We start from the raw sequence: 21,288 nt of genomic DNA on the forward strand, positions 1-21,288 counted from the left end.
GATTTTCTGTAATTTTCTGTTATTCCTAGTCATTAGACATGAATAGAATGGGGAAAAAAATTAAAGAAACCTGACATTCTCTCTCTCTCTGAGTAGAAAAAATTTAAAAACCCATCAGGGGCAAGTGGTTAAGTGATAATAGACTTCTTTTTTTTTTTTTGAATTGAGATAGCAAACTATAAGAGCGTCATCTCTTGTTGAATTTTTCATCACGCAAACATAAAAACTTGACTGCGTTTTGAATTGTACTATGCACAGCCTGTCCCAAATTGTTTGCTCAGCAGATTTGATTTTACTCTTTTACACAATGGAGGGGAAACAACCGGGGCAAAGTTGTTTTTAGGTATGCAAAAATCATCTCCGTCGAAATAGAGCGATGATCTTTAAAAACGATGCACACCGACTGAATACAAAGTTCAATATTTGAAAATTCTGAGGAATATCATTGAAAAAATTTGAATCAACGCGTTTTTATAAGAATTACTATTCTTCAGTTTCAGACAGCATTATTTTGCATATTAGCTAAAGGGTGCGGTATATAAGCCCAGGTGAAGTACCAAAGGATGTTTAGATGTGTCGCGAGTTCGATACCCGGTTCGTCCATGTCAGAAAACTTTTCTGACATGGACGAACCGAAAACTTTTCTGACACAGGGGTGCAACAGAAACGGCGACATGACCACAGAAAAAATTGCTACCTCAAGAAGTTCCCCATCGAGGGATTAGAGCACCAACCTCTCGATGAGTATAAAAACAAGCCTGCCGTTTGGAATCACCAATAAATTGTAGGTCCCGTTCTAATTATCCCTCGTGTGTAGAAAATGACCGTAGTGTGACAAAAATGATCAAATATTAGCTTATTAAGTATTCGGTTTAATCCCCTCTGAACGAACTTTGAGGAACAACAAACACTGTTTTGTCATGAAAATATCAACTTAGTTTGGTGGATAATGCAGTCATTATAAACTATTATTGAAAACATGTACAGAGAGAATAAGTGCAGCAAACGTTTAACCAATTTTCGGGCCCTTGAGATGATTTAGGTTTTAGTTATTTTTAATAATAATACTGAAACTCAAACTAGTGACTTATAGTCAAGAAAATACTCGATTTGGAATCCAATCACTTTTAACTATAATTTCCCATTGAAAAAAGAAATAAATAAGAAAATTGGAAGTAAAACGTATTTTTATTATGGGGCATTAAAAAATGAATGGGATCCAGTTACGGAGTTTATAACACTTTATTATAACAGTTATTTTAAAGACCCAAAAAGAATTTCATCAAAAAATTAAATTAATGTTTCTTTTAACAAATTTTCACCGGCCGAATTAGGATTTGAATTGATTTTATTAACTTTTCCTGTTATTTCTTCTTCTGATCCTTTAGTTTCGATATCAACCTCGTGAAAATAATTTCCTTTATGTTTTCTGGAACTTGTCCATGTCCAGAAAAGCAACATTGAAATTAAAATTTAAAAAATGAAATTTTATTCTTCCTTAAAAATAGATGATTTAAAAAAATTAAATTAATGGGATAAGTGCAGAAACAAATGAAATTTTCGTTTTGTAAATTAGTTTTGGAATCTCACACGTTTATGAGAAAAAAAATCAAGTGCTTTTATGTAAGAAAAATATATTTTTTTCTGATTAATAGCACTGATATTACAAATTGGGAATAATTCCCATCAGCCAGTATAACGTTAAATTCGAGAAACTTGAATTTGTTATCAGGATATAATGAAAATCTGAGTTATTTTTATAATAACTAGTGTGACCACACGTGATCCCTCATTTAAAATATCCCGTTTTCTGGAAATGTAGTATATAAAATAGTGAAATTCGCATTCATGGATTATACGCTAGAAATTAATGTAATCGACATTTATTCGGGGCCGTATAAAAAATTAAGTTTTTATATTTTTTCTTCAATTATTTTATGGGAGTGAAACTATCGCAGCTGTATAACAATAGATATAAAATAAGAATTTTATATAATTAATTTTACTCTCCAAAATATATTCGTGCATCGAAAGAAATACGACACTATATAAAATTTCATGTCATCCAACTACGTAGCATTTTCATTGAACAACAATTTCAATCAACATAATTTAATGTAAGATATGGAATTTATTCAGCTGCTGTAACCATTTTTAAAATACAGTAAAACCCCTCTTAGCGGACACCCCTCAGATGCGGTCCTCTCTTTTTTTATGGCCAAATAATAATTTTCCCCTTGTATAATAAAAGTATGCATTTCAAACCCAGGCAAACGGTTTTACGGCCGAATTTTTTTTTTTGTCCCGTCGGTGACCGCAATAGACAGGTTTCACTGTATATAAATTCGGCATTTTTTTTATAAAAAATCTCAAATAAATTAGGTGTATTTTTTTCTTCATTTTGCTAAAGAAATACCACCACTCTTCAATACAGAACTATTTACGATATAATATCTCACTAATCATAATTAGTACTAATTCGAATTAAAATAACGATATTATTCGAATGTATATTATTATTCGATAGTATCCGAATTCCATATGATAATTTTTATTTTACGAAATCTACGGACAACGTACCGCAATGGGATTCATATTTAAAATCACATAAATTAAAAAAAAAATAATGCAGTAATTTTTTCTCACAACATTTCACATGTCAGAAAGTACTAAATAGGTACTGATAATGAACAATAAATTTTTTACGCAATATAAAAACTGTACATCACGAACCTAGAACGACTCTACTATCTGTTTACGAGGGTGGAAAAACACCAAGAAAAGCGGTTACGAAGACTTTTCTTCCGCAGCGAGCTCAGTAGGCTTTACTGAAAGCGATTTGTAATAACAGTGAGGCCAGTTCTTTCGGAAAAAGTGTATATATTTTTTTATTACTGATTTTTATCGGCAGTAAAGCATGCGTGCAATAAAAACTGTACTGCATGCAACAGCATCAACGTGTGGAACAAAACGGTCATCAATAAAAAAAAAAGTGAATTCTCGCAACCACGTGAGCGATTAGTCAGAATTCAAATTCATTCGGGGTTTCCATCTTTATTACTATTCTACGGGTTATTGCTTCAGCGAATATTCAGTAAGACGAGAAGAAATGCCATACGTAGAATGCAAATGATGGGGTAATACCCATGTCTGGGAAAATTATAATATGAATTAAATTTTTATACGGCTCCCCTCTCTCTCTATCTTCTCTTTTTTTCTACCATTGTTCTTTGCTTATGACCTTGATAACCCATCCCAATGCATGCGTACGTACGGTAAGTACGTTCTTGGACGTACGCAAGTACCCTGTCGATCCACGTCTTGAGGATCATTTAGGACCCCCACCAACCCCTACCTTCTCTTCCCACCGTCCTTCGGAAGGCTGAAATACCATAAAAAACCTTTTTGATGGAATATTTCGACGAGTCTTTTTCTGCCACACCCGAGATCTCACTTTTCTTACTGTCGAATGAAGAAGTATCTAAAAAATAAAGAAAAAGAAATCGATTTAATTTGAGATGCGCTACATTCAAGAAAGAAAAGAAAAGGAATAAATAAAAGTAAAGGTAAAACAAAAAAAAGAATAAAGCAAAAATGGACTTCCCAGGTAGAAAGTTGGCCAGAATTTGACCATGAATGGGCCGTATATAAACCCTCGCGGGACCAGATTTCCGCATAGTTTCGTATCTTACTTACGAAGACGTTCAAAGCAATGGCAAAGCTCGTAAGTTGTTTGCTTTATTATATTATACATATTTTCACTGATAGTTTTCGTCCAGTACTTTTGATTGAGCCGTAATTAAATATTTAATTTCTAATAATTATCAATAATTTTTTATCATTGTAAAAAAAAAGTAATTTTTCTCTTAAAATATTTCTCCTGCTTCTCTTCCAATTTTCAGTTGATTGAAAGCAGTTGATAAATAATTTTGGATTAATACTAATTTTCTGTAATTATGAATTTATTTTTTATACTTCATTCATCTCTCATTTATTTTCTCTCTACTGATAAATAGACTTCATATGAGTCTAAATGTTTTCCGATAAAATTTTACAATTTCACGTCAGGTTTGGATTTGCAACCACATAAACTGTTATTTTTTTATTATAAATTATTATTTAATTTTTATATCTTTATTTACTATTTTTTTATTAATTTAAATACAACCCTAGAAAAAAATGGATGCATTTACAATTGGCATAGAGAAATACATATATAGCATGTAAGAGTTCATGTAAAGAAACGTGGACTAAATATAGTCATAATTACTAAAAAGCTAAAAATAATAATAAATATAAAAGCAAAAAATAATAAAATATAAGTAGAAAAAAATTTTAAATATTAAATTTATTATGTACTTCATTTTTCATAGTGTAATTATCTGATTTTCCGGTTGTGCATACATTGTTTTCTCTATAGCTAATTGACAAATCCGGTTTATTGTATACAGCCTGGTTATTTTGCAATCTGCCCGGATAACTGGAAAATTATTTAGCACTTTTTAATCATCCTGATGCTTCTAGGATTATTTTAATCAGCCCATACACCTTTAGGCTAATTACAAAATTTGCAATTGCTTGCTCAAACTGCCTATTTTCAGCCGTTGAAGTAAGCTGGATTTTACCATTTTCCCACAACATATATGTAGTCATATCGATTTTCTTATTTTCAAGAACTACTCTACATACTGAGCGTACCACTGTGTACATAATCATTTAAGCAGAATGAGATTTAGGAAAATTAATCATTTTTACACTTCAAATTCTTCTTTCTCAGTGTTAGTTTTGATGTCTTGCGTACTAAATAATCCATTAATTCTTCTCTCAGTGATAAATTTAAAGTAATGAATATGATGAACTCCCAAAAACGTGATGTACATTTTATTTTTTCTTGCAAGTACTGTAAATGGAAGTATGTAAAATTTTTGGTATCGTTTTCAGGCTCTCATCGTTCTTTTCGCCGCCGTCATGGCCATGGCCACAGCTGCCAGCTACGGTGGGCTCAAGGATCTGGCTGGTAACTATTACGACTTCAGCACCGGACAGTATTCCAGCTCTCTCACCGGCAAAGTTTACAACACAGCACCAGTTGCAGCTGCAGCACCATACGTGTACGCAGCACCAGGAGTTGTCCCAGCCGTCGCCCCGTACTACGCCGCTCCTTATGGTGTTTACCCTTATCTCCGCTAAACGAGGTTTTCATCTTTCAAAGGTAAGAACACAATTTATTTCTCGTGAATATTCGAGACTAAACCACTTTTGAATTATAATAATCATAAATGTAGATTTTAAACTGCACAAGAATGGCTTGAAGAAGATATTATGTCTAATTAGGAAATACAATACTCATATTGAGCGAGTCTAATAGCTGTAAGAGTGGCTTTAGTGTTAATTTATTTTAAAAAAAGCGATCACCTTATATATCTTCGAAATATCATCTTTGAGTACAGAAGCACGCGACTTTTTAAATGAAATGTTAAAATTTAATTTATTGCTTCAAACTTGTTTTCGGTACATTTCGTGGTGAAATATCAGTTAATTTCATTAAATATTTAATTAATACAGAATGCAGTTCTGTGATGATTTTCAACGTAGTACAGTATATCAAGGTTTTCAATGATCTGGAAAGGGAAAATCATACACACACATACAGAGGGAAAGTCGTGAAATGTAAAATATTTGACGAAAGTCCCAAGAAAATCTGCAAATATTGTATTTGTTGAAAGTCGGGGGAAAATTCTGTGAGAGAGGGAATAAACTAAAACTTAAAAAACATTCGGAAAGTTTGATTTTAAATTATATTATAGTCAGGAAAAGAAAGGAAAATTTTTTTGAGTTTTAATCAGGGAAATTATCAAGCAGATTTGAAAACCCTGTATAGCATAATTGTTCGTCAAAGAATGCATGGTTTAACATTAAACGCAAACGCACGTTTCGAAGCGGCCGCTCCGCAAACGTTAAAACGGCATTCCTATTGAAATTGATCGGGAGAAAAAGAACACCACATGCATGCAAATGTAACCTGGGCAAGAGTAAAGAACCGTATGAAAATTTGCATCACAGTGAATAAAATTCGCAGACGCCAGCCCTGCGATGTGATTGCAGCGTGCGTAACCGTTCTAACAGTTGTAACGTACGGGATAATACGGAGCACTTTAGTAATACTGAAAAAGCAGGCATGCATTTCATTAACGGAACTGCAAACGGAAGTACAACAGAGGCAACACGAACGTACGGTGAACGTTTTCCCCACGGGCGGTTGCCCAATCCGAAAACATTTGCGCGCTTGCATCGGCAGCTGTGTGAAACGGGATCCTTTCTTGCTTCCCGGTCTGATGCAGGTCGTATAAGGACTTCCAGAGCAGCCACACCTTCTAGAGCAAGCATCTCTGCTTTAGAAGGTATTGGAACAGCACGTGTGGGAGACGAGATTTTTGGGGATGGTGGCAGATCAGCCGACTACAATCACACGAGCTGTGGGCCGTAGCCTTGGTGCGCCACAATCCATGGCATGTTGCACCCTGTAGCACGTTTGCATTTCATTCTAGACTATTCATTCTTTGATGAAAATTGTTTGTTTTTGTGTATACTACCACCTCTTAAAGTTTTTCTCATCTTTTCTGAATTACCCTGTATATATATTTCTTTTTTTTTTTGTCCGTTTCTATTGTATTTTTTAAATTTTTGTGAGTGAAAGTATAATTGTGCCCCTCCCCCCCCCCCCCCCACAAATCACGGGCCTGCTAAAAACTAATAATAAGATTAAATACCAGTTAGACCAGACTAGAATTGAACGTTTCAGTCGCTGTCTAGATATTGCAGGTTGTCTGGTGACTTACAGATCACCGGGGTGGTATGTGAAAGGAGAAGGACAAGTTTGTGCACGTGTGTGAGTTGTGTAGTTTATGTATGTGTAGAGAATTATTAAATACTAATGAATAAATACTATGCAACTAATAATAAGATAAAGAAAAATAAAGAAAAAAAATTAAAATTGGGGTATATTAGATAATTTTCAGTTATATATAATAAGGAACATAAAAATTGAATTTATTGAGTGTATTTATGGTTAGTTTAAATTGTGTGATTGAAGCAATTATCCATTTTACCAACAAAAAAAAAAACAGAAGAAAATAATTTGAACTTATTTTTGGAAGATTTTAAAACATCACTATCTGCTTCTGTATTCATTTCTAAATGATGAATAGGCTGCAATATCTACCGAAATATCTCCAATAAACGATTTGAAAAGAAAATGACGCTACAATTTCATTTTCATCACTTTTGTAATTCCCGATTTACCATTTTTCGGAAATGAAAGTGAAAAAAAAGTCATGGAATTGTCAAAATTAGAGAGAAAAAATGAAGATTAAGATAAACAAAAGCATGCCTAGAATTTTATTTTATTTTGTTTTTAAATTAAAAAATTTCGCTACCACTACTAGACAAGATATGCACCTCGTAAACATTCCTCTAAGGAACGTCTATCGCATAATTTCCCAAACTTTGTATTCCTTCGCCCCCTTCGTCAGAAATTTTTTCCCTCATCGCCCCCCAATCAATTAACCATTAGATCAGCAACCTATAATTATAACATTTTTAGTTTGTAAAGATTCATATTGTTTCCCCGCATTAGCAAAACTTAAGGGTGCGCCAGATTTTTAGTGCTGGGGGTCTGTCCGTTCCCAGCAAGCCGGAAAATGTGAGATTTAATATGGATCACAGTATGCATTCAGCCTGGCCTACAAAAGTAACGTCTTCAACCATTATTACACTTCACGCCTAATTCGAAAAAATAGATGGCAGAACTATACGAGCATTACACAGAAACTTCTCGTTAGGTTCACAACATGTATCAATTCGTTAGAAGTTCCGCAGTGAAGTATGTACGAGGTACGTGTATGGTTCAGTAGCACAAAAGAAAATAGTATGCAATTCAGCCAAAATTCAATGGATTTTTACATTATAGGTATTTAAGAATTTTCCAGAATATGAATGCCGGCCAATGCGGGGGAATATTGTAGTTAAACAAGACTTTATAGAGGGCGCAAAAAAATAATTGATTGATAAATGATAATTATAATTGGACATATAAAAGAATAAGTAATATTGGATTCCACCTTGATTTCTTTAAATTTCTGAGTAATATTAGTAAGTGAAAAAATGCTGGCTATCGTAGCCTCCATTCACTTTTTTGAATCGATTATAAGGTATTAATTAGTCTTTTTTTTTGTCATTTCCACAGACTGGAAACGCCATACCAAAGTAAAGCAGACGCCGGAAAATCTCCGAAAATACAGACATGATACAGATTCCCGATGAACAATCAATAGCCTGATCTCCGATTAATAAACAAGCACAAGAAATTATAATCAAAAGCCTACATAGTGCCAAATACGATACTCGTTAACTCACTGAATCTTATAACCCGAAATGATCTGTTCGATGTGTTTAATTTAAGTCAATAAACTGAATGTTTCTATTCAACATTATTGTATTCATTTGCCTTCATTGTATTCATTTTTCGAATTTTATTATATTAAAATGACAATTAACTCATTAATTTACGATTTCCATCTGAGAATCGATTTCGGAGATCAAATCAGTATGTGAAGAAATAAAATCAGAAATCGAATTAAAAAAGAATATAATTTCCTTTATTACAAAAACATTTTTGGCATCCAAAGTACTGGGTGAAAAATAATTTGTTGGAAATTTTTTAATGAATTTCTCAATTTCTCATTGAAACCCATATGAGATCAGGTATATACAGTTGATATTCAGATTAATATGATGGACACTGAAGTATTGATGTGATGATCATGGGTCGAATTTCGTGCCGTACCTTTTATAGAAGTAATTCTGGTATTTTCCGTACTCGTCTTCGACTTCCGTACTTGGCCGTCGCGGCCTATACGGGCGTGTGGTACCTCTTCCCGGGTACTGGTATTCTGGTTTCTGTTGGAACACGTTGAACTGTTCGATGTCGAAGATGTCTTCGAAGGCCTTGTCGGCTAACGGACCCTCGAAACCGAACACCTTGAAAGTGTTAGATGTCGTGACGTACGGTGGCGGACGTGGCGGCCTCTGGTGGTGGTAGCTATGAGAATAGACGGGGTATGGAAGGCTCGGAAGTAGCACGGGAGTGTCGTACCTGTGATAGTTTTCTGGAACGATCTTGTAGTGATGACGAGACGGGATGACGTGGCCGTTGTAACCATAATTGAAACCGGTTGATTTTCTGATTGGGTGTTCTATCGGGCGCCAGCTTTCGCTGGATAACATACCGTGAGGTAGGCAGGCGATTATTAGTGGGAGAAGAACCTGTAACGAGACAAATTATAAGGGTTAAATAATCCCGTATAGGATGATGGGTAGACATCCACAATACCAAGAATGCTTTTAAATGATTTTCAAAGAAACTGCAAAAGTAACGGGATGACCACTTAAACCGTATTTGAACGACATCCGCCCTAACTCATTTATAAAATCATCGCGTATTTTCTGGTATTCGCAATGCAACTTACGCGAATCTAAAAACTTAGCTGAGATTGAGGATGAGGATAATTTTTGTTCATATATCACATTATGATAATTATAACAAAAAATTTTATGTCACATATTTGTCATATTCAATGTTTTTTCGTGAAATTAAAATTTAATTTACTGTGATTTTCTGTAGACTGAGGTCTAGAGTTACCAGACGTCCTCCTTTTTGATGTTTGAAACGTCCTCCTACGTTTCGGAAAATGCATTTTTTTCCCCCTCCTTTTTCTGTTATGTCGGAATTATTTTCCTTTCTTTCCTGAGGAAAAATTTTCTTCCCACTCTGAAACATATATCTCTTCATTGATATGAGTGTTTTGTGTTTTTTCTCCACGCGCATTGACCAACAGCAATCGAATAAGTCCCAGAATTTCTTCTGTTTTTGCTTCTTTTTAGAGGTTTTGTTTTAGTTGGGAGAAATCTTTGTTGTATGACCGGTTTCATTGATCAGTACAGTAACGCCATCTGTTGTGGAAATTGAGAAAAATGGCGTTATTAAGAATCGCACGCAGACGTCGTCATGTCTCAGTTTTCGAATTGAGTACTGAAATCCTGTATTTCTCGATAAAATAAGCTCAGACTGAGCAACATCAGATATTTTTTCTCATTTCAAGGCCATCTGGTTTACAAAGGACATCCTTGACGGTATGCAAATACGAACATTTCCCAAATATAGATAATTTTAATGAAACATCAATAAAAGTATGTGTACATCTTATTTCCACCGAAACTAAGGATTAACACCGATATAAAACCTATGTGCACAAAACTTAATGCAATATTAAATTTAAAAAAAATTAAATAGTTTCAAAATATTTAATTAATATATCGATTTCAAAAAGCAACATTTCAATTTAATCTAGATTTTTTTCAGCCTGTTTGTGGAGTTTCATTAAACACATACATTAATTTTTTTTCAGGAAATTATGTCTCATTTTTTATAATTTGATTTCATTCTTTTCAATTCAACCCAACTAAAACTATATCTGAATGTGGCGCCATCTTTTGTCTTATTTATTTAAAAAAAATAATCAGCTAAGAGAGGAACTAGAAACAAGTAAATGTAGGATTTAATTTTTTTTTTTCTCCTAACAAACAGCAAAGAAACAAACCCTGGATACTTTTCCCAAATTTATATACTAGTGCGATTCAGTATAGAGCAGTGATTCTCAACCGGTGCTCCGCGGAGCCCTTGGGGCTCCTTGTGCACTCTCCAGGGGCTCCGCGGCCGCTGTAGGAAAATAAATAAAAAAAAACATTAAAATTTAAAAAAATAATTATAAATATTTTGAATAAGTAAAAATAAATCAGTAACTTTAATGAATAATTAAAAATGGACCTACGGGGCTCCGCCATAGAATGTTTTTACTAAAAAGGGCTCCGCGAGTCATAAAAGGTTGGGAACCGATGGTATAGTTTTGGATATTAGATTCCAAAAGAGTATAATACATATAAGTTATGCTTATTTGTCTATATTGCATTGCACTAGTCATCGGAGGAGCACTTAAGGGTACTCGACTGGTGCGATTGCATTGGGCCCCGCACTCTTACTGTAATTGTAGTGAAAAAATTATACATCTGTGTATTAAATAATACTTTTTTCGTAGTAAACAAGGTGTCTATGCTTCAATTGATTTGATTCCGGAATTCCCACCCCAATTCTGAAGAATCCTTAATTTCAATCAATTCCAGGCTTTTTTTCTCTCATCAATTGTGTATTTTCGTCTCAATTCAGGGATTTTTTTTTCTTTAATTCTGAATTTTCATTGCTGAGTAGATATTTTTCAGCATTCCAGTATATTCTGCGACAATGCATTTTAGATGACGATTACCCATTGAATTTCTAACAAAGTGGTACACGCAAGAACGTGTGTGCACGTGCGCGCATGATATTTACGTTATCAGAGTCGTGCTTCTTTAGTTTTCCTGCTATTGCAGCCATGTGTCTTCCATATTTTGCAGTGAAGATGGTAAATGCTTGAATTTTCACGTTATGTATGCACCATGTTGAAAGTATCATACCATCTCTTTGCAGAAGTCTGCCGAAGACCGGCTCAAAGTTTGAAAACATTATTACTATATTATAAACATTATTACTACAGTATTATTTTTATGAATAGTATTACTACAATATTTAAAAATCTATCATTTTTATTGTTATTGCATTATAAATTAACTATAGAGGGAAAAAGCTTGGATTGGCGACCCAGCTATAGGATTTAGAGTCGGATTGGAAAATACCATAATTTCCCGTAGATAAGCCGCACGTAAAATAATTATTTCTGCTACAACAAAGAAAGTTTTCGTAGAAACATTACGGCTTTTTACGTGTCACAGCTCCGTATAAGCCGCACGTATATAATTTCAGTCAAGAATTGAAAAAGTATAAAAATTTGAATGATTAATAAATTTATGAACTTACTTTTCAAGTTTTCTTTGAGAATTGCATAATATAATACTGATCAAACACTATCCCTTAATAAAAAAAATTAATTTTTTAATTGTATCAAAATAAACCACTAGTACACCTCCAAGTAAGAATATTAGTGGGGGGGGGGGGGGATATCCAATAGAAAAGGTATCAGATTAGAGCTGTATAAGCCGAAGGTTTATTACAAGAAATTACTGTACTGTGTTCGGAATATTAACAGGCAAACTGTTGAAATCTGTTAATCTCACGATGTTACTACTTTCACTAAAATTGCGTACAGTCATATAGCCATTTTAATATGCCGATCAATTTTGCTAATTATTTTTAATACGTCATTTATATACAATCGAACTTGGTCAATTCGAAGATCAAGGGAACAGCAGAAAAGTTCGAATTATCCAATTCATCAATATGAGAAAACTACTTTCACAAATAGTAAAAAATTCTTTATGATTACGAAAATGATGCTTTATCAGTTGATGATTCTTTGACAGTTTCCTCGTTGTTGCAACTAGTAGTAGTATAAAACGTAAGAAATCACGATAACTATCAAATCAATCAATTTGCTATTTCAATTTGTTTTCTTTTGGATACTCTTAAACGTTGCTAATCTATATTGATATTCCAAAGTAAATGAACAATAATGATGAAGAGGCATTTATATTCCCAACACATTTTACAATGCAAGTGACTGAGATTTGAGCACACCAACTTAAAATATTCCATCTACGTAGAAATTACAGCTCACACACACACACACACACAAGCTTTCGTATTTCCTGAGTAGAAACATTTACATGTGCTTTTGACAGGTGCTAATGAAGATCTAGTAATCTTACAAGATCTGGTAAAATTCCAGCTGCCCACAGACATGCAAAGAGCTAGTGTGTGAACTGGTAACGAAACATTATTTCTTATTTAGAACCCCCAACAAAAAAAGTTTAGATTTTTTTTATCGTCATTTTTTTCACTGTTGGGGCTACATATCATATTCTGGAAAAGATCAGTAAACAACGGAATAATGAAAAGGATGACCACAATTCAACCAAAAAAATTTGAAAAAAAAAGATTTGATTTAGATATTTCATTTCGCAAATGAAACATATGAATCAAACTTCGAACTAACGAAAAATGAGGAATTGAATAGGTAATTTTAACATTATATTGAATAGAAAACTCAAGAGGAATTCCTAAAATTCGAATCATCCGAAAATTTTGAAATAACCAAGTTCGCCTGTAAGAACAAAATGTGATATCAGACTCACCAATGTTTTCTTATCCATACCGCGAGGCAAAACTCTGAACAACACAGCATGAATGTGTAACACGAAATGGTTTTACGGCTCGTACCGTGAGCCCTAAGATCCTCTAAAATATAAAGGCCTCGAATACACCAACCAACCAACCTCTTTCGAGTTTGTTTACGGGAAACCCAGACAAACAAAATCAAAGGTGCATATTACGTTATAGGTAAATTTACAATCTTTCCACCTGACTGTTATAGGTCAACTTCCTTGTCCTACCGGAAATAGTGTAGGCCCTTATCTATACAATGTCAATAGGTCAAGCAAATATCTTCCCGTACATATAACTTCCTTTCAAATATTCTTTTTCCTTTCTTCGTAATCAAAAAAGAGAAAAAAAACACTTTTCTGAAAAATATGAATTATTGAAAAAAAAATTGACTTTTGACGCGTCCTAACAATGGAAAACGACTGGATTGATTGTTTTGAACTTGCCAAGTTCAAACATGTTTTTGTGTAGTTCGTTGCCCGGAATGTCTAAGAATGTCATATCTGACGTATACACAGACATTCTACTCTATATTTTATACAGAAAAAGTGTGTCGGTTTTGATAAATTCAGTAGCAATGGGGTACGTGATATTGAAAGTCTGATGGTGCGTAATCATAATATGCCATTACGTGGAATTATGCTCACCCAATGTACTGGGCGATCATACGGGGTTATTGCTTATGTTACGGCTAATGAATAATAATCTCCGGTAAAGGTGATAATTCTTTTTAGTATTTATCAAATTTTTCCAATGACGCTTAAGTATTATCACCACCTCCAGTAAAAATGGTTATTTTTTCTTATTATTCATCTAATTTACTAACGATGCTTGGGTATTACAGACGAATATGCATAATACCCAAGCGTCGTTGGTAAATTAGATAAGTAATAAAATAATTAGACTTTACTATCTCAAACCATACATCAGCTCATCGATTCTATTGGTCTTGTATCACTCATTTTTTTCCATTCTCGTCTGCTGTATGAATTATCAGTTTGAGGATCCGACTATATTACAAATTTATACCTTCAAACAAGAGTAACATCAGATAAATCGCAATTGTCTATAGATCATCAATTCATGAGCTTTACCATTAAATAAATATCATTCAATTGCGGCAGCTTTACTTTTTCACAAGTCTATCTTGATTTTCATAAAAAAATCTTAATAGGTAAGTAAAAAAATTTTACTATTAACACCTTTAGATCATCCCCAAGATATAATAACATTTACCTAATTCCAAATATTAATAAAACAATCGAGAAAAAAAAACTTCACCTATCTCGTTTCGAATTTCTATAATGATTTATAATGAAATTAATCAGAATTCATCTTCTTTACCGATCCCGATCTTTATAAAAAAATGTTAAAAAATACCTCTTTAATATCACAGACATAGAACATTTCTATTAGAATATTCATCTCATGTGTAAAAATATGTAACGATCTCATTATAGATATAAAATAAAAATTAATTAATTGAAAATAAAGTAAATAATTTAAATAAATAAATAAATAAATATATATATATATATATATATATATAGATAGATAGATAGATAAAATAATGTACATTATTTACCCTATAATTATTAAATATTTCGATTGCCACAGCATTTCTGTATAAAACTTTAGATAAATAGAAAATGCTCTCCGACTGTGGTTTTCGTGTCGTACTATTCGGGTAGCAGGGTCTCTTCTATCGTGTTCACTACTTTTCTGGAACCTTAGTAACTTTTGGTCTTCTGCGCTTGAAGGTGAAGTTCCCACGTCAACTGGTCATCTATGTGCACCCGCAGGTACCATACACAATCGGTCTAGCCCAATTGAGGATATGCTAACATTGCCCGACGGTGATAGAGGATGGATCGTGTTCGGTTTAAAAAAAAGAAAAGTATCGGTCATGTCAGGTTCAGTTAGCACGTTGTCGTCTATGTTTAGCACGTTGTCGTCTATGTAATCCTCAAAACCAGGGTCGTAATTAGGATTTTTATGAGGGGGGGACATAAATTTATTGTCCCCCTTCGCCTCCCTCTGATTCCTGCGATCATGGAATCAGCCAGCATACAATTTTTTGTCTTGTATATCATTTGGAAATCGAACCCCCTACATTGATTTCTAACGTAGAAAAGCCTGCTTTTCTGAAAAATTTATTTTCAATTTCAGAAAGCAACTGCTTTACTACATATGGTTTTTTAAAACCACAGCAACAAGTACGGAAAGGGTTTATAGTAATCTAAGGGTGGCGGAAGTAGAACTCGCATTGGCAAGCAAGGATTGCATAAAAAATTTCCATTGAGCACTTTGAGATTTTATATGATCCCTATTGGTCGCGAAATAGTGGAAGTGTTGGTGTGAAATTTTCCAGTAACGGGGAACAATTTCCCTTTCCGTTTCCGCGTTAGACGGGTTCCGTTTAATCCAGGTTCTTTAATGTGTATTTTGGCATTGAAATCGTGGGACCAAGATTTTCATCCGTTGAAGGCAGGTTTCAACTTAATACAGGTTCTTTCAAAGGCAGGTTTTACTGTATAAAATTTTAAAAACAACAACTTAAAATAAAAAATAAAGAACTCTCATACGAGCAAGTATTACGTAGGTAACCAACTCATTTGTTGTTTGACAAGAATAATATTTTCTTATGTGATTCACCAAATATTTGTCCCTTATGAGAAAACGCGTGGAAGAAAAATCGGACAGACATCCTCTCATGCAAGACCGATCATGATAAAGACAGAAGACCATTCACGAAAGAAAATGGCGTTCTCATTCCCTGGCTAGAGGAAACACATCCCGCGAGCACTGATTTATCAAATACATAATAGGCTTTATAATAATAAAAAAGACAGAAAAGGAAATCTCTTACGTGCAACGCAATGTGGTTACCTCATATTGTAATCACGATAAATTGTGAAGAAAATGTATTTCTCAACATACGTTTAAACGTACCTACGTAATAATGATATGATCATGAAGGACATCCTTTCATTTCCGTTTTACGCGTTTTGATGCTCGGAGAGAACAATAAACCCCCTTTTAGCTAAAAATGGCGCCAGAATAATACTGAATTATAATGCGTTTATTTTGTTGTTAGGAAGATGGCATTTGCATCTATTTCCGGTAGTAAATTCAAGTTTGTGATTTGAAATGCTATTGTCAATGTAATTCGTATATTTATTGGCAGTTGGGAAGACGTTGGTATTGTTGGAGGAGTACTTTCGGGTCATCATTAGACTACTATTACTTCACTACACATGCACCTCGTAAACTCTAAGGCAGTGGTTCCCAAACTTTTGTGTTCCGCGGCTCCCTTGTCCTAGTGAGCATGTATCCATGACTTCCCAGAATAGTCTAACAAAATCTTTTCTCGGCGTGGTAGCCCAGGTCGGAAAGGTACTTGCCTAAAATACCTAGGATGTTTAAAGGATGTTTTTACCCGAAAGATGTTTAGAGCAGATGTTTTTCCAACGTAAAACTTCTAGCGGAACCTTTGATAGTTATAAGGTTGTTCCGCGGAACCCTTGATGGTAATGAATCTGTTTTACAGAACTCGAACTTTTGAATATTTATCCACAATATTTATCCGCTAGTTCCCTAACCACTGGATAGCCAGGTGGCAGTCCAGTGGTTAGGGGACTAGCTTCTGACTGTGCAGGTCTGGGTTCGAATCCCGGGTCGGGCATGGATGTCTACTAACACTAACAAAGTCCCTGGACAGATCGTAACAATTTCTTGGGAATACGTGCTGATCACGTTATTAAAAAATATTGAACTAAGAAAAAGTCGACTGTCGTCTCAACAGCATCATATCTCCAGGGAAAAATGAAAGTTGAGCTTAGGCAGCACCTTTCAATTCAAACATTTATTGTCATAAATCATTGAGCCAAATCTTACCGTGGAAGTCCCTATGGAAATGAGGTCCCCGTGTCATGCCCGGGATTAATTCATGTGTTGAGATGGCCCCGAATGTTACGTAAAGTACACGTAAATTTTGTCGAAAATTCAATGTGGAAAAATGTCACGTTCCTGTTTCTAAGTTAAAGTTACCAAGTCATCCATTTACTGTTACTAAGTCATCCAAGTGGTCTGATTTTTTTAAACGACACAATATCGTGATAATTCAAAACAAAGAACAGCTTTGCGAGTATCAGCAACATGAAAGTTTTCTTTGAAAGCTTTCAGAGTTCCAGGATTTTTAAGAATTCCATGGCGTTTGATCATGCAGAAGCCCCAAAAAATTTTATCACGGAATCCCGGGGTTCCACAGAACATCAGTTAGAAACCCAAGGTTAGGATAATGTATGAGAGTGCGAGTTCGATATCCGATTCGTCCTTGTCCCTGACGCGAAGGTACAACAGATTCGGCGACAACATGACCACAAAGAAAAAAATTGCTACCGCCGGACGTCCCACACCAACCGCTTAGCGTACCAATCCCTCGATGAGTATACAAAGAGGCAAAAATGGCAAACGCTGCTGTTCGGAATCGGAAGTAAATTGTAGGTCAATTGTCTAATTAGTTCTCGTATGCAGAAAATAACCGTAGTGTGACAAAATGATCAATGATCGAAGAACCTCTTCATGGTATTGAATATTTACTTTACCGCAACAGGACAGCTCCTCACAGTGTCACTGTTGGCATGCCCCCCCCCCCCCCCCCAAGGAGCAATGGCGCACACTTTGACACATCACTGCTGGATTGTGTGTTTTCATTTTGATCAAATGAAAAAAAATTTCAATTCATGGTCCTTTTTTTTTGCAATACTCACTACTTACAGGGCTTTCCTAGGGCACTCTTTTGCCAGCGACGTTCTGCATCGGAATCGGGATCCCATAGCTGACACGGTTATTCCGCTCTCTGTAATCGTTCTCAACGTCCTCGGAATGTCCAACGGGAACGATGTGTCCTCCTCCTATCGCTTCATGGTCATCACCGATACTTCCGGCGAGAATCAACGGCATATCATCGATCAGTTCGTCATCGGAACCGAACCCGAATCCGTAGTCCTTATTGCTTTGAAATTCTGGATAACTGCCGTAGCCGCTCCGGAAGAATCTGACGCTTTGACCAGCGGTTATTCCATCCGCTAAACCGTGGAGCGGGATCGGATGGCTGTGGACATCGTAACCGTCGTCGTCATCGAAAACGCCATATTCAAAGCCGAGGGTTGAATGAGCGATCAATACGACGCTGAGTACAACGCTGCACTGCAAGATCAATCATTAAAACCTTATATTATTAAATAGGAAAAACAAAACTAAAATCAAGTAATTTCAACAGTAGATGGCGCTGGTAAATACTGAGATTATTAAACTGGACGTGGCGTAACTATCGGAGACTCGTACTTTTTAACATAGTCAAAAAGCTTCAAACTATGCTCTACTAGAAAAATTATTAAAAAAATTGAATTGACCATTGATGTATTTTAAATTTTGCAATCATATTTTCGATTGTATATGCTACACTACTGTTCTTCAACTTACTTACACGCTGGTCCGTGGGAATTCCTATTGGTCCAAGAAACATTTCGCCGAAATCATAATAACCGCTACATAATTTTAAATTTCATTAAATACCGTCAATACTGTCTTTATATAGGTTTCTATTTCTGTCATAGCCTGAATAATCACAACCCTGCATAATTCTTTTTCACCATCCGCAAATTATTTCTTCTTTTTACTTTTTACTCCTGCTAATCTTTTGCTATTCAGCAAATTATTTGGTCCCGTTTATATATTTTTTGCCTGCCCTCAAAGTCCCCCCCCCCCCATTTATTTATATTTTGCCAGTCGCAAATTATTCCTCCCATGCTTTTACTTTTACCGGTCCACAAATTATTTGTGCTATTTATCTATATTTTTTCGTCCGCAAAAAATTTCTTACATTTAATTGTTTTTTACCTGTCCCCGAATTTTCTCTCTCTCATCTCGCAAGTCATTCAATATTTTTGCGTCCGCTAATTATTTTTCTAATTTCTACATTTTTTAGCGACCTGAAATTTATTCTTGTATTTTTCCCCCCGTTTTTGCAGGTCCGCAAAATTGTTTCTCCTATTTCTTCTTTCTCTGTTTTTTACAGGTCGTTTAATTGTACTTCTCCTATTTTGTGTGTGTGTGTGCAGATCCACAAATTATTTCTCTCATTTTTTCGCATGTCCCCAAAATTGTTCAATTACTTTCACCGATCCGCAGCTCTAAAAAAAATTGAAAAACACTATGCTATATCATGTCAACATAATGTTTGACAAAGCTCTAATGATACTTATTTTTGCAAATTTTTAAACATTAACAGAAAAAAAAATGCAACTTTGCTTGCACGATAAAATAGCATGACATCAATGGAATTGAATAAAAATTCATTGAAAATGAATATAACTGCTCAGTTCATGAAATGAGGCAGAAGATACAAATTCCATTGACTCAATCTTGTTCAAAAATAAATTTTTGAAAAAATTTAGTAATTTTTAAATCAAGAATTTGCAAATGGATCTGAAATATTTTGCCTCATTTCAATGAGCTTAACAATTTTCTTCATTTTGATTTAATATTTATTCGATTCCATTTATTTCATGCTATTTTACCATTCGCGCAAGAAGTTAGCGATACACTTTTTTCAGTTCGTGAGCCAACTACTTTCTTGGTACTACCTGGGGTAGCAAAGATTGACTGTTTTTCTCTACGGTTTTATGCGTACATCAAGAACGTATGTGATAGCAATGTCCAAGTGGTAGCTTTATGTTTTAAAATCATGCTTTTGTAATAAAAATTGCTTTCCCCCCCCCAAAAAATGGCAACCAGGTACCAATCAAAGTGGCACATGCTATCAATATTTTTCTTGTACATTTTTATGCGTAAATCAAGAATATATGTGATAGCAATATCTAAGTGGTAGCTTTATGTAGAAAAAAAAAACAATTTTTCATAAAGAAAATTATTTTCTAAATTGAACATTATTTTTCCACTGTAACTTTTTAAAACGCACTCCAATCAAAAAATGTTTCATTATTAGGTTCAAATATAAATTTCAATTGCTAAGTAACTTTCACTTGATGGCTACTTTTTGAGACTTCATACATCTGTGCTCGATGGCAAAATGTCAAGTAACTTTTCTAAAAGTTTCCAGGTGGCAAATTCTATAACATTTTGCCAACATGCTATTCTGTGGCTTCTTTGACTTACAACAGTTCACCGCCGTCGTTTGCTCATAAACTGAAAAAAATTTACGACATTTTTCCCTTTTCTAGAAATTAAGTAAAACGACTCTGGAATGCGGAGTCTCGTTATTTTCTTAATGTTTGAAAATTTGCTAAAAAATAAGTATTGAAGATATGTAAAATATTATGTTGGCATAGCATAGTACATAAAATCAAATATATGTGTACTAAATTAGAAGTAAATCAATGGTTAAAAAATATTTTTTTATGATATATCTACTTGAGTGTAGTTTTGAGGCTTTTGACCATATTTATGAAAGGTATGAGACAAGAAACGAAATAGACAATGCTATCAAAAATAATGTCCACTCACCAGATGAAGCTTCATATTCCGATAGAGTATATCCGAGCACTGCACTGAGAAATAAGTGAAATAAATCCGTCGAAATTCTTATATATATACGTACATCGTCTTCGAAATGTCCACACGTTCCGATGACCATTTATTCAGATCATTGGAGTGTTGCAATATTTCGAAATTCTCCTTATACTATCATAAAAGAAGGAAACTTGAACCAGTAATTTCATCAGGACAAACACCTGAAAATTACGATATTATTCTATAGATATTGTCTAGTGAGTTCGGACAAGCCTCGAATATGCCTCGCGGCTATATAAAAATTACATTAGAATCTGTCGGTTTTTATAATAGTGTTGTTTACAATCTTGATTTGTTTTTAGTATGTAATATGCCAGTCCAGTTATCGACACATAACACTTCCTCATATCCGTCTATCGTAATGATTCTGGTGCTTAGATGGAGCTGATTGTGGTGTAGTAGATGGAGGAAATCGCTGACTA

At 34.4% G+C, this 21,288-nt stretch overlaps 2 protein-coding genes across 4 annotated transcripts; one reads left to right on the plus strand and one right to left on the minus strand.

The window, feature by feature from the left end:
- Positions 1-3,570: 3,570 nt before the first annotated feature.
- LOC149089722 (uncharacterized) lies at positions 3,571-8,487 on the plus strand. The gene is made up of 3 exons (XM_089240655.1): positions 3,571-3,724; positions 4,942-5,212; positions 8,244-8,487. Exons 1-2 carry the CDS (start codon positions 3,713-3,715, stop codon positions 5,188-5,190), a joined length of 261 nt encoding a protein of 86 aa, XP_089096781.1. The 5' UTR covers positions 3,571-3,712; the 3' UTR covers positions 5,191-5,212; positions 8,244-8,487.
- A 148-nt stretch (positions 8,488-8,635) lies between these two features.
- LOC149089723 (uncharacterized) lies at positions 8,636-20,875 on the minus strand. 3 transcript variants are annotated; one of them, XM_089240483.1, is made up of 3 exons: positions 20,801-20,875; positions 18,050-18,481; positions 8,636-9,324 (listed from the first exon to the last, which is right to left on the minus strand). In XM_089240483.1, exons 1-2 carry the CDS (start codon positions 20,813-20,815, stop codon positions 18,059-18,061), a joined length of 438 nt encoding a protein of 145 aa, XP_089096609.1. In that variant the 5' UTR covers positions 20,816-20,875; the 3' UTR covers positions 8,636-9,324; positions 18,050-18,058. The 3 variants fall into 3 exon arrangements, with proteins under 3 accessions (XP_089096609.1, XP_089096668.1, XP_089096565.1); XM_089240542.1 differs by having other exon boundaries at positions 18,043-18,481; XM_089240439.1 differs by lacking the exons at positions 18,050-18,481; positions 20,801-20,875 and adding an exon at positions 13,243-14,409.
- Between the last annotated feature and the right edge of the window lie 413 nt (positions 20,876-21,288).

Source organism: Pholcus phalangioides, unplaced genomic scaffold, assembly GCF_987345545.1.
Source record: "Pholcus phalangioides strain wild (caught in Gottingen) unplaced genomic scaffold, Ppha-v1.0 ptg000001l_1, whole genome shotgun sequence".
NCBI lineage: Eukaryota > Metazoa > Arthropoda > Arachnida > Araneae > Pholcidae > Pholcus > Pholcus phalangioides.